This window comes from Podarcis gaigeae, assembly GCF_964106915.1.
Source record: "Podarcis gaigeae genome assembly, chromosome: 2".
NCBI classification, from domain to species: domain Eukaryota; kingdom Metazoa; phylum Chordata; class Lepidosauria; order Squamata; family Lacertidae; genus Podarcis; species Podarcis gaigeae.
This window is the reverse complement of record NC_139679.1, coordinates 89,461,440-89,474,737: the sequence shown is the minus strand read 5'-3', so window position 1 is coordinate 89,474,737 and position 13,298 is coordinate 89,461,440. Positions and strand designations below refer to the sequence as shown.

Genomic DNA, 13,298 nt, shown 5'->3' with positions numbered 1-13,298 from the left:
CTATAAACTGTGGATTAAAATTCTGTGCTAAAATACTGTACATACTATTTAAAGAGAACAAGTAGTGCTAATTATTCAAACTATTAATTAGAAGTCAGCTTCCAGATAAATGGCCATTACTGTGAAATTAGAATATTCTGAATTTTAAATCAATTTAAACTAGGAGCAGTATTAGCAATACACTCTTAGTTAAAATTGCTGTTAAGTTAAAACATTTACAAGGATTAGATAAGCAAAGTGAACTGACTATACATTTAACATAAATGTTTCTTCTTAAAAATAACAACACTCCCATCTTCAATAACCTTTGAATCATTTGCTTCCTGGAGCCTCTCGCTTGATACTGTACAGACTCTAGTACTTACAGTGTCAAATCCTTCTGCAGCTTTATTTACATTTTTCTTCAGCAAAGATCTTTGGCCAAAACAATCGAAGAGAAATGAAGAGATCAGTTTTAGTCTGTTCCCAAATGTTTGTATCCGAGCTCCATTTATAAAGATTCCAATCACAAAACCAGACAGAATTGTTTAAAAATGCCCTCTCTATGACCCTGCTCCTCTGAAGGTCAAGTACACTATCACTCCCTGTAACCAAGGAAGCAGAATCGACGTGTTCCTGCTGTTTTGCCAGCTGCTGAAGCAGTTTGTCTAATAATACAATTAATTTCACTGGGGGAGATGTACCCAGGTTACAAAGCTTTTCCTTCTCTTTGTCTCCCCTGTGCCCAACTACTACTGCTCAATAAAAACTACAAAGTAGCAGAATTCAAGAGAAAATAATTTGTCCAGCTCTTGAATAATTTTCAGACCAGTAACATGAAAAAAGGAAACTATTTTGTTCCCTATGGGACATATTTTATCTTTACAGTTCATTAACTTAATATAGCTAAACAAACACTACATTCTTGTGCACCCATCAAATATTTTGCGCTGGAATCAGTTTTATTGCACATAATGATAAATCCATTAATTTCATGGTATGTGTTAGAAGCATTAAAGCCACCATTTTAATTCTCTGGAGGAGCAACAACAACAACAACAACAACGAGATAACTGTAAGTCTTATAAATTAACACAACAAACTAAAATTTCTGAAAATCACAGAAACTTCTGAAAAGGTGGGCGGGGACCACATTATGTTGATTCAGCTTTTTTAAAGTGCTGAAACCATGACATTACAAAACATTATATGCAATATACTTTCACTGCATAAATTTATGCATAGCGTTAGGTCATTATTGTTCAGAAAGTGGTTAAATTAAAGATGGCACTCTCAGTGACATGCTTTGTGCTGAACTGCAATGCTTTCCCCCTGCACTGGGTGAATTACGGTATTATTAGACCAACCACCGGTACTTCAGCAGCTAACAAGACCATCCTTTCCGAGCAAAACCCCAATCCACATAACTATGCTCATTTGTGTCTGAGTCTGTCCGGCTTCCTATTTTCAAGCACCTTACTGGTAGTTAGGATAGGCATAGTTTGGAAACTGACAGGAAGGGAAAGGTCATAGATCACCAATAGTGACAATCCTTCTCCCACATGCTCAATGCAAAACTCCAAGTTCCCTGCACATTTTCAGGGGTGTATTTCACTGTTTTAACCGAGAAACCAATCTCTTGCCCCTCTTCCGCACTCTGGATTAAACAGAAGATTCAGGGGAGAGAAGCGTTTGCCTTCTGACTCCATATTTTAACTTGATAACAAAGATTCTCACTCCTCATGTCCCTTCCAAAGACCAAAGCACTGAGAGACAACCACTCCCCTGATTTTTCTATGTGTGCCAGAGGACTCAAGGGAAGAAAGAGGAGTATGGCAACCACAAATAATGGCAGACTATGTGAAGCCAATATATGTTGCCTCTTTAGCCATGGGATATATAGAGGGTTGAGTACAATATTTCACCTAGGAATAGAGGGTCCTTGTTACATGAGGAGTAAGTAGATAAATCTGTTCTCACCCTAAAGGTTAACATTTTCTTTCTCTTCAAATGAATGGAATACAACAACGTTCACCTGGTGGTGTCCTAGTGTCCACTCAACATCAGTCTCCTCCAGTAATGCAAATAAGCAAATATAACATACATTTCAATAATTTCATGGGCATTTTGCTAATCAGTAAAAATAATGTCTATAGATGTATTTGGTTATTCTGAACTGAAGACTATTTCAGAATTAACTCAGTTAACTGGACAGCTTGGCTAGTGATATTGAAGAGTAAAAATGTAGAAACAACAAATGTACTACTGTACATGACAATGTTAAGCACAAGACAGAAAACCCAAATGTAAAAAGTAGATGTTGCAATGCTACTGATAAAACAAAGGACTACAATAACTATATTGTGCAACAGAGGAAACTATTTGAACAATGTGACTATGTCACACAAAATACCAATAACATTTTAACACCATGACTCTACTTATATTTACTTCAAGGAATATTTAATTAAATTTTAACAAACTTTAATTTCAAATACAGATTAAAAAAAACCTGGGATATAATCTTTATTAATAAACAGTCATCTAGCCTTAAGATACAGTCACTGGATTTAAATCTGGGAAAAATGAAGACAGTATTTTCACTAGATGAAGATGATAAGGCTCCTGGCCATTTTTAAAAGATAGAGTAAGCCCACAACCTACACACATTTAACTTGTGTGCATTCAGCTTTATGTGCATGGCATGCATGCATAAATAAAGAAATGGGGCAGAGTTCCAGGGAAAATGACTTTGGCAATCCTACCCACCATTGAACCTAATGGGTTTTGACTATACACAATGTTGGCTTTAGGCACGATCCCCAGAACATAACCCCCACATAAGTTGAGGGCTTACTGTATGCAAAGGATGCATAAATGAAATAGAACTCTACAATGCAGGCTTGAAACAGACAATGGGCAACTACTTATCAACAGCATAATCTATGACCTCCTTGACAGAAATACACAATCACTTAACACCCATTCTGTAAACAGTTCCTGTATGTTATTATAAGTTAGAAGCCTGGTGCAGAAATAAAAAATGTGTTGGCTGGGATGGTACAAGTGGATGATATGAGATTACACTAATCAGAAAAACATAGATTAGTTCACAGCTAACAGCAAGGCGGGAAGGTAAACGGCGTTTCTGTGCGCTGCTCTGGTTCGCCAGAAGTGGCTTAGTCATGCTGGCCACATGACCTCCGGAAGCTGTACTCTGGCTCCCTTGGCCAAGAAAGCGAGATGAGCGCCGCAACCCCAGAGTCGGTCACAACTGGACCTAATGGTCAGGGGTCCATTACCTTTACCTAACAGCAAATAGATCTGCTTAAAAGCATAAGAAATATCTATATGGATGAAGCAGCAGAAGCCACACTGGACATGTTCAAAGACTTGCACATGCCTACAGGTCTCATCTAGGCCCTTCAGCCAGGCTGCAGGATATAGGGGGATGGCTGCAGAATTAAGTGCAGCCCCACATTTTTTTCACCCAGCAGCACTGTATGACAAGCTGTCATTAGAAGGTGGAGAAAGGCATTACCCTCTGCTCTCCTGGTGGACATTTTGTTATATACAAATGAAGTTCAGTACAAAACATGGGGATTGAAAAATATCGCTTTATATTTTCAAGTGGAATAACCAGCATTTTATGAAAAAAATCCACTTTAGATCTGACCATCTGTAAACAATAGACAATTATATTTTCTTTTTAAAAACCAGTCAAGAGTTACTGTAATATCATCCTTCACTCACCTCAGCCACCTGCTGTGTCTCCACTATCTGCTGAGCCAGCACCTCCATATTGGTTGTCATGGTGAAGGAGGATCATTAGAGAACCTTTTTGGAGAGATGCCAATAACTTCTATCAGCAACAGAAAAATTAAAGCTTTTGCCATTTTATTACTAAGAACAATTAAATATAGTACAGTATACACCCCCGTGATAGTACTGAACACAGTTTCAAACGTTTCATTATAAAACAGTGATATTATGTTACAATCATTAAATTGCTTTATTCATGAAAAAAGTAAAAATAACATTTTAAAAAATAAAAGAGGTACTGAGCTCCATATATGCCATCACCAGGTTGCCAAAAGGACCAGGAATCTCTTATTAGTAACTGTATTTGTGGATGAGCACAACATGGAGAGGCCCCTCATCTTTTTCAAGTTCTTCACACACTGCAGATATGTCTCTTATGCCAAGCAAGAGACAGACCCCTGACAGATTCACAGCTCATGCCACTCACATCTGTTTAGAAATATTATCTTGTCCATTGAGTATCTCCCAGCTCATTCAGAGCTTTCCTCCCAACCAAAATCTAAGCACCTTTGAATAGGCATTAATATTGTTGGTTATTGTGAAATAACCAAATCCTGTGTTCAGTTTGTGAAAGAGGGTTAATTTTATCAGATTAATGAAATAAGAAAACATTTGCCACTTTCATGAAATAACCATCTCCACTTAGTTCAGAAAGAAACAACCAGTAGTAGTCATTATCTGCTTTTGCAAGCCTTCACTAGCTGCTTAGCAAGGCCAAAGAAACTATGCTTCCTAGCTTCCATGCTTACTGCAACAGAGGACTGAACACTTCTTGTTTCACATAGCTTTGAGGAAATGCAGGTGTATCCAACTGTTTTGGGTGGGATAATGGGAACTATAAAGTGACTTAACTATATAGAGCTAAAAGAACAAGCTGATTTCCAGATCTTTTCACACTACTGAAATTGCAAATTATCTTAGGATTTCACTTATTATAAAGCAACTAAGAAAATGCCTATCATTGTACTTTGTAAAGAGGAAAGAAAGCCAGAACACAGGCCTGTATATTACAGGATTCCATGGAGGCAGGCACAACACACTTTTCTGCATCATACACAGTTAAACTTTTTCACATTATTCTGCTTACCAAGGACCCACACATCTGTCACTAAACTGTTGCATGTTCCAGGCGACCCTGGAAAGGACTGAAGGATGCAGATTAAGTTCACATAGGTTGGTTATTCTAGACTTCACCACCATGCGTGAACTGACACAAAACATGCTGAAGCTGTGTGCTACAGGGAGAGATAGGAATGAATGGCAGCCATTCATTTAGACAGAAGAGTAAAGAGGTGCACCTGAGTTTGGTCACTCTTAAGTGACAAAGTATTCCAAAAGTAGAATGGGAACTAACATTTATATATGGATGCTAGCTAAAGGCCAATCCTCTCCCCAAATCTATTGCCTACTGATGCCGAAGCACCAGTGCGGTGACCATTGCTGAATTGTAGCCACCACCACCTCTTTAGGATGTCCTCTTCCATTGTGCTGTGTTGTTGCCAGGAGTGATGAAAGCAACACAACCACACAACCACCTCCCACCGAAGAAGAGGTGTAGTGCAAGATGGACAGGTGGCACAGGTGAGCAGCATAATAATGTAGATTGGTAAACAGCACCACATCTTCTTGTGCACATTCTTTTGGTATAATCCTCCCTGCAGCAGCTGTGCTAGCAAGGAGTTGGACCAAATTCTCCCCATCACCCCAGAGAGAAAGGATGCAAACAAAACAGAGCAACCATAATCTGAAGAAACAGTCACATTCTTCTCCTCTTGCTATCATTCCATCTAGGCAATGCAACAGGGAGAAATGGGTCCAGCAGGACTAAGAGCAATTTTCCCTTTAAAAAGCTCATTTATTTTATTTGTTTATTTATTGAATTTATTTATATACCACCCTATACATTTATATGATGCTTTTGAATTATGGTGCTGGAGGAGACTCTTGAGAGTCCCATGGACTGCAAGAACATCAAACCTATCCATTCTGAAGGAAATCAGCCCTGAGTGCCCACTGGAAGGACTGAGGCTCCAGTACTTTGGCCACCTCATGAGAAGAGAAGACTCCCTGGAAAGACCCTGATGTTGGGAAAGATGGAGGGCACAAGGAGAAGGGGACGACAGAGGACGAGATGGTTGGACAGTGTTCTCGAAGCTGCAAACATGAGTTTGACCAAACTGCGGGAGGCAGTGGAAGACAGGAGGGCCTGGCGTGCTCTGGTCCATGGGGTCACGAAGAGTCGGACACAACTAAACAACATACATTTATATACCTCCCTACACCCGGAGGTCTCAGGGCAGTTCACATACATTCTGAAATATGGCAACCCTAGTAGTGTCATCACTAATGGAACTGGGAAACAAATTATAGTAATAGTAATGATCTAAACTTACAAATTACATTTGGTTGAAGTAGGGATAGCCAATGTTGTACCCCCAAATATTGCTGGACTAACACTCCCATACTGGCTGGGGCTGATGAGAGTTATATGAAGGAAACTATGTTGGCTACACGTGGGTTAAAGGAAAAAAGCACATTCAGTCTATAGTTGTGGCCCATGAGCTCCTCAAGATGATCTGTTTACTGAGCATTCATCCTCATTTGATTACACAGTTTATTTGTAAGTAAGGTCTATTCATTAAGCAGTTGTTCAGGTTTGTTTGCTGGAAAGTTTTAAGACTACAGTACGAGTCTTCATTCTGATTTGCTTGTGAGGTTACACATCAACAATTTACCACACACTTCTTAGTGCATCTCCATGTCACTTTTCTAACTGCAAAAAAACGAGGGTTTTAAAAGTACATTTGTTGTGTCCGAGAGCTTTAATCCACTTTAATTGTGCAAACCCAAATGTCCGGTGACTGGATCCCTCATGCTAAATATTGACAGCCTGGGTTGACCTGTTTTTAAACTAGTGACAGGTTACCTTTTGTGGAAAGTATGCTTTGCATCACTTTTCCTGAATTTTTCTGTGGTTTTGTGTGACATACTAAAATCATTTTCAAAATATATATTTGAAACATATTTGCAACAAAGTATTCTTTTCAAGTACACATCACAGGCTTCAGGTTGTGACAATTTATACATTCCAGAAACACAGGTGCAAAATTTGGTAAATTTCTGTTAGTGGGGACAGGCTAAGAGCACAATCCTACTCAGAAGCAAGTCCAGCTGAATTCAGTGGCGCTTGTTCGTAGGTAAGCGAGATTACGATTGCAGTTTGAGCTCTGACACGCAATTAAAACGGTGTTCTTGAGTTTGCTAAAGGCAAGAGAAACATTCCTAAACCTTGCGTTCCCACAGGATACTGTTGTTCAACGTTTTTGTGAAAAACGGGGATTAATTCAGCCAGAAACTACGATGGCAGGAACGAAAGCTTTGACGAGGGGTATAGCGTCGCCCTCCACAGAACCCCTTTTCGCGCATTCTCCCGGCCCAACCAATCGGCTCTCGTCGCCAGCGGAAAGGAAAGCCCGCCCTCCCACCGCCACAACGGGTATAATTGGCCAATGCGACCGCCCTTCAGGCCACTTCCCCCCTCCGCCCCCCAATTAAAGTTGCGGGGGGGGGGGAAGGAGAGATAAGGAGAAAAAGGCACTTGAAGCACAAGATGGCGGAGTTGGCAGGTAGCCAAGTCCAAAAGCTCCGCCATTAGTCTCCCCGCCTTCCCTAACGTTCCTTCGCCCGTAACTGGTCGGGCCCGGTCGCGGGCACCCAGAGCGTGGCGAGCGGCAGCCCAGAGCGGGAGAGAAGCGGGTGGTGGTAGTAGGGTGGGGGGAAGAGTCCGCTTAAGATGGCGACGGGCTGCCCCGTATGCAAAATACCCGCCGCCCCCTCCCCTCCGCCCTCCCGGTGGCAAAGGTAAAAGGGTCGGGTTCAAGCCACTGCCTCCGCCCGCTCAGACTCCATCTTCTTTTCTCCCTCACTCGGAGCCGGTGCAGTTTTTGCGGCATCGCGGCCACGGCAGACCCCGGGAAAGGAAACGGCGCAGCGCCCGAAGCCCGCCGACCTCCGCCAGCACCCCCCCCCCCGTTTCAGCGCCTCCCTCTCCGCCTCGAGAGAACCGTCGCCCCTCCGAGCCCGAAGCGCGCCGCGACCCGCTAGAATAAGGAAGCTCGTTTACCTCAGGGTTTGGCGCCAAGCAAGCCCGGCGGTGGCTGCCTCGCAACGGGTCTCTGGCCAGGCCTGGGTTGCCCCCCCACCCTGCGGGCCCCTCGAGTGGGGTGAGGGGGGGAATAAAGGCAGGCGGAGGCAGCGGCACCAGAGGGGTTAACGTCTTGCCCTGCACGGAGCAGAGATGGGGGGGGGGAGGAAAGGAGAGCCGCTCTGTTATTATTATTATTGTTGTTTTCTGGGGGGGGGGTGAACGGGAGTCTTGTGCCGAAAGGTCAGAGTTCGTGACCCCGCCGGGCGCCGCTGCCGCCGCCTCTGCCGCCTGGGAGCGTCCCCTCGTTTCCTCTTCCCAGCATTACGCCGGCCGCGGCCCCCTCCATCTCTTCCCCCCACCGCCACCCCCTCCGCCTAATGAGGCGGGGCCGGAGCTGGGGAAGCGGCAGAGAAGAGGGAGGGGCTACCTGTGGTGGCGGCGGCGGCTTCGAGCGCTCGCGTGCCTCCTGTCCCATCCCACACAGCTTCCTTCTCTCTCTCCCCCCCCCTCCCCATTCTAGCTCTGCGATCCTTAAGGCGCAACTGGCGGCGTCCGGGTTCCATGTGCGCGGCCTGCGCTTTGCAAACTGGGGTAACGGACTCAGGGCAGAGCTCGCTCTCGCTCGCCTCCTGGAACCCCGACGCCGCAGGCGGAAGAGCCTTAAGCCGCCGGGCGGCGCCCGCGCCATCCTCGCCAACGGTATCTCGCGGCTGCCTCTCAAGGGGCAGAAGTTCCCCTCAGGGGCGTCCTGATCTCAGGCATGCGAGAGGTAATCTCTTCAGGTATCCTGTCCTCGAGCATTGCTTAGACTAGAGCAGTGGGGTTCCCAAGTACGGCAGTCCCCGTGTTTTTCAAAAGCCAAAGCCATGGGCTTTTGAAAAGTTCGATATCTCTGTGGTGCTTTTTCATGTGTGAATGGTGCCACGGACCCCCTGCAGTCCACAGACCACCAGTTGGGAAGTGCTGGCTTAGAGCTTTAAAAGTTAACAGCAGGGCTTTAAATTGGCCCTGGAAACTGACTGTAAGCCTGTACAGATGGCAAAGTAATAGGTTGATTGTATTGGCCAGTCCAGGTAAACAAGCTTGTCCCATTTTGGATCAGCTGACGTTTTCTTAGATGGGCCCATTAAAAGTACTGCCATGTTTTTTACTGTGTCTGAAACTTTTTTAAATGCTTTTTTTGCAAAACTAAGGAGAGACCCATTTAGTAAGCTGCTTAATATAGGTTTTGAGAGCACTCAGAGGTGTGGCTACCAGGACATTTAAGAGGGCACCTAAGATTTGTGCTTGGCTATGCTGTCTTCTTTATCTGTCAGTCTGTAAAGTGGTTTCCTAAGTAGCATATCTATAGAAATTATCGTTGGCATCCTGCCTCTTTCCTGTCTATCAGTAGGTGAGAGGCATGCATTGTGATTTCTAATGTAAATTTTGAATAAACAAGTTTTAAGTTTTAAAATCTAGTAGTGGATACCACAGAATTCTAACAATGGGGGAAAATGTTTCCCTATATTACCTATTTCTCTCTATTGCTTTTTTTGGAAAGTTTTGTGTACATTATGCCTTTTTTCCACCTAAAATTTATTTTATGTTGTGAGGTTGTGTTGTCCTAACATAACATTTCTGTGAATGATTGATTTTTAAATTATATTTGCTGTAATATAGGCCCTTCAAAATAGATACATGATAAATGGCATGAGGTTATAATTTTTTTTTTTAAAAAAAGCCTTACTTCTCTGATAGCATTCTCAATAGATCTGATCTACCCAATGGAGTTGAAAATTGCCAAGCTTTATGCTTTTTCTAGAAAACTAGTATTCTTGGAGTTAGAGCCTAATCTGAGGGCTGCTTGTGTGTATTCTCTTCAAGAGAACATCCCTCCTTCCACCTAGCTCACAAGGATAATTTTAAGTTTCCATTCTTGTTATTAACAGACCTAAGTTTGTTTGTTGCTGTTCCTGGACTTGGCAAATGATGGATTGTTATTAAGCCAAGATATCAAACAATTATCCTAGAAACCAAGAACCCAGTGCAAGGAGAGTTCTTACAGGCAGCACTCTATTCTAAAATTGATATTCTGCAGCAAAGATAGGCCACCAAATAGAAACAAATCCCAGCATTGTTTCCCTCAGATAATATCTGCTACACTATTAGCTCATTCACCTGCTTGTGTCCAAGTTGATATAGGCCATAACCTGCCAACAATGCCTTTCTGCTCCCTACCTATGACAAACAAGTTAGTTTTTGAAAGAAAACATGGGCATACAATTGATATAAAAGATGGCAATATTCAGAAATCGCAACATTTCAGTATCCCAAGACCCTCTGCCACTGATCTCAAGTCACCATTCTCCAACAAAAGAACAACAAAGGGACACTCAGGTGTGAAATTGCTGAACTAGAATTTATCAGTGAGTTTCATTCTACTGGTTTAGGACTCTTCTGAAACCAGTAAGTCCTGTCTTCCAGCAGAATGAAACTTTCAAGCCTCATTGTTGTAGGGGAAAGGGAATGGTTAACCCACCCTCCCCAGCTTCATTATCCAGGAAGAGCACCTTCCTGCCAGCAGTTAGGCTGGAAAAAAGTTAAAATAATGTTTTCAAGCTCCGTTGCCTGGAGGGGAATGTGTGTACATGTGAGTGGTGTGTGCATACACTTATATGTGTGTGATTTGTGTGATGCATGACCACCACTGGATGCAGCCCCCAGAGGGTTGCCAAAGAGGGCTGCTCTAGCTGAAAAAGCTCCCTACCCCATGTCAAGCAACCACAAAGTTGCATTTTTGTCTAAATCTGGGTGTTGGATTGAACTTATGTCAAGATGATAACTGACTGAAGCAGTTCAAGTTGTTATATTGGATGTAGTAAAAACAGGACAATGTGAAACATATTAAAAATCCAAACAATAGCCTGTTTGGCCTTTGTGTCACCAGAGGTTGGCACAAATGAAAAGCTCTGTAGACTGCCTGTGGTGCATGTACATGGTGTGCTGAGGGCTTTTAAGGGAGAACATAATCATGGAAGTAAAGGGCATATAACACCTGATTTGTGTGGTGTGATTCACACCAGACAGACAACTGGTTGCATGATTACAGTACTTCCAACTGGTTGAGCTGTGCTTTATAAAACTTTCAAAAGATGTTTAAACAACTCTTCATGGTAGAGGATCCTACAAGTATAAAAATGCCTCTTGATAACTAATTCTGGCTTATGCATGGCTGATTTAGAGATGAAATATTGATCCTGTTTCCTATAGTAATTTGCAAATATAGTGTGGGGTGGTTGAGAGAACTATAAGAACATGCATTAAATGTGTTTTAGCAGGCACCTTCACTGTTCTCCTTTTGGCACCTGCTAAAAACATTCCTGTTTAGAGACCCGGAACTATTTTAATATTTTAACTTTTGTATGTTTTAAAGTACAGTTGTAATTTTTTCTTGATTCTACTGTTTTATCTTTTGTAAACTGCTTTGAGGTTTGTTTTTACAATCAAGCGGCATGTAAATTTTATGAAATAATAAACAATGAATAATGATGATAAATAGCCACAATGCATGGAGAGACATTCAAGAGGTGAGCTTTTTGTGTCCATGTCTATGAATACAGGCATCTCAACTTGCCCAGGGGTCATGTTCTGGGGAGAACACATAAAGACAAAATCACATATAGTCAAAAGACAAATTTGGTTCAGTGGCGGATGGAATTGCCAAAGGTTTTTTTCCCCTCTGGATGCCAGCCTTTTTGCCCCCCTCCCTTTATTTCAAGTTGCTAAGTGCATAAAGCTGAATGCACACAAGTTAAATGTGCATAAGTTGCAAATTACCTGTACTATATAGCAGCCCAAATCATACAAGCTGCTGCTGATAGTAGTCTCATATTAAGGATGTTTTATGCTAAAACCAACCCTTTGAAATATATACAGAATACACATAGAATCATAGAATTGTATGGTCGAACGGGATCCCAAGGGTCATCTAGTCCAACCCCTTGCAATGCAGGAATCTCAATTAAAGCATCCATGACAGATGGCCATCCAACCTCTGCTTTAAAACATTCAATGAAGGAGAGTCCACCCCCTTCCAAGGGAGTCTGTTCCACTGCCAAACTGCTCTTGCCATTGGAAAGTTCTTCCTGATGTTAGTTGGAATCTCCTTTCTGGTTACTTGAAGCCATTGGTTTGCAGCCTAGTCTCCAGAGCAGGAGAAAATAAGCTTGCTCCATCTTCCCATGTGACAGCCCTTTAGATATTTGAAGATGACTATCCTATCTCCTCTTTTCCAGGCAATGTTGGATCCCTGATATTTTAGACTTAAGCTTATACCAATCTGCACAGCAATTACAGCAATATTGGCAGCAAAGGCATGCATGACCCAATCAGTCCAGTGCCCATTTGCTAGACAGTATTGTGGCTTTCTCATTAGGTAGATGGAGAGTGGCTCCACAGAAAACCAACATTTGTAATGCAGAAATAAATTAAGCTTTTTATTTATATACAGCTATAGATTTCTTGTCTAGCTAGGCTGAGTCTCTTGCTCCTGGTAATTCAGGCTTAGTGGAGCATGCATGCATGCAGGGTGTTGGTTGGCTAAAGCCCTTTCTGACCCTCGGGAAGGAGAGGGGGTTGCGGTCTTGCCCCTCCTACCAAGCGCGGGGGCTGGCCTTTCGCCCCCGCGAGAGCTGGGGGAATCGCTGGGTGTGCCTTCCACCCGTCCGCCAATCGGCAGGCGGGAGGGGGCATGGCCTCGCATACTTAAGGCCTGGCACGCCCAGGGTCCGCCCTCTTCACTCCTGGCCAGCTGAGAAGTTTTCCCATCCCACCCACCCTTAGGTATAGGCTGACATAGGGATATGACCTTGCTATGGACTTCGGTTGGTCGCCGCAAGGGGCCTGGTAGGAATTTTTCCAAGTTGGCGAATTTACGGCCTTTTGGTTTTTTCGCCTACCTCGTAGCAAACGTCACAACTTTCCTTAGTATTGGCGGTTAGGCATTGGCTGGGGTTCAATCGTTAGGCAAATGGATGGGGGGAAGGTACGCCATCACCTTCCCCATGAAAAGGGGGTAGTCCGGTAAAGGACTCCGGGGGGCGTTGTCTTGTCGGAAACCTTGGAAGGTAAGGGCCTCCGGCACGCCCCCGAGCGGTGACACCCGTGGGATCCTAGTTGGCGTACTTCAACAGGACCCCCACGGCTCGTGTTAACCCTTCCCGGACACCATACCAGGTAGTGGATAGGAGCCAATGCCTAAAGCCAATACCTTCAATTCTCTAATCAATAAAGTTGTGGCCTTTTCATGGCCAATTTAAACTTAAACAACGTGTCCTGTGTCTTTATTTCTTTTGGGGGAGGGGTATTG

The 13,298-nt window shown here is 43.4% G+C and overlaps 1 protein-coding gene across 8 annotated transcripts in view; it reads right to left on the bottom strand.

Annotated features, from left to right (window-relative positions):
- Nucleotides 1-8,302, bottom strand: part of NR2C2 (nuclear receptor subfamily 2 group C member 2) — a 40,986-nt gene extending 32,684 nt beyond the window's left edge. For 4 of the 8 annotated variants that reach the window (XR_014560556.1, XM_083724115.1, XM_083724118.1 and 1 more), the window contains exons 1-2: nt 7,925-8,143; nt 3,733-3,816 (exon numbers count right to left, since the gene is read on the bottom strand). Coding sequence is in view for 4 of the 8 variants with exons in the window: in XM_083724115.1 (XP_083580241.1) it covers nt 3,733-3,792 (60 nt within the window). In the remaining 4 variants the exon portion in view is untranslated. Of the gene's footprint in view, nt 1-365; nt 484-3,732; nt 3,817-4,888; nt 5,699-6,059 lie in introns of those variants that run through there. The other 4 variants (XR_014560555.1, XM_083724119.1, XM_083724116.1 and 1 more) reach the window with 4 other exon arrangements.
- Between the last annotated feature and the right edge of the window lie 4,996 nt (nt 8,303-13,298).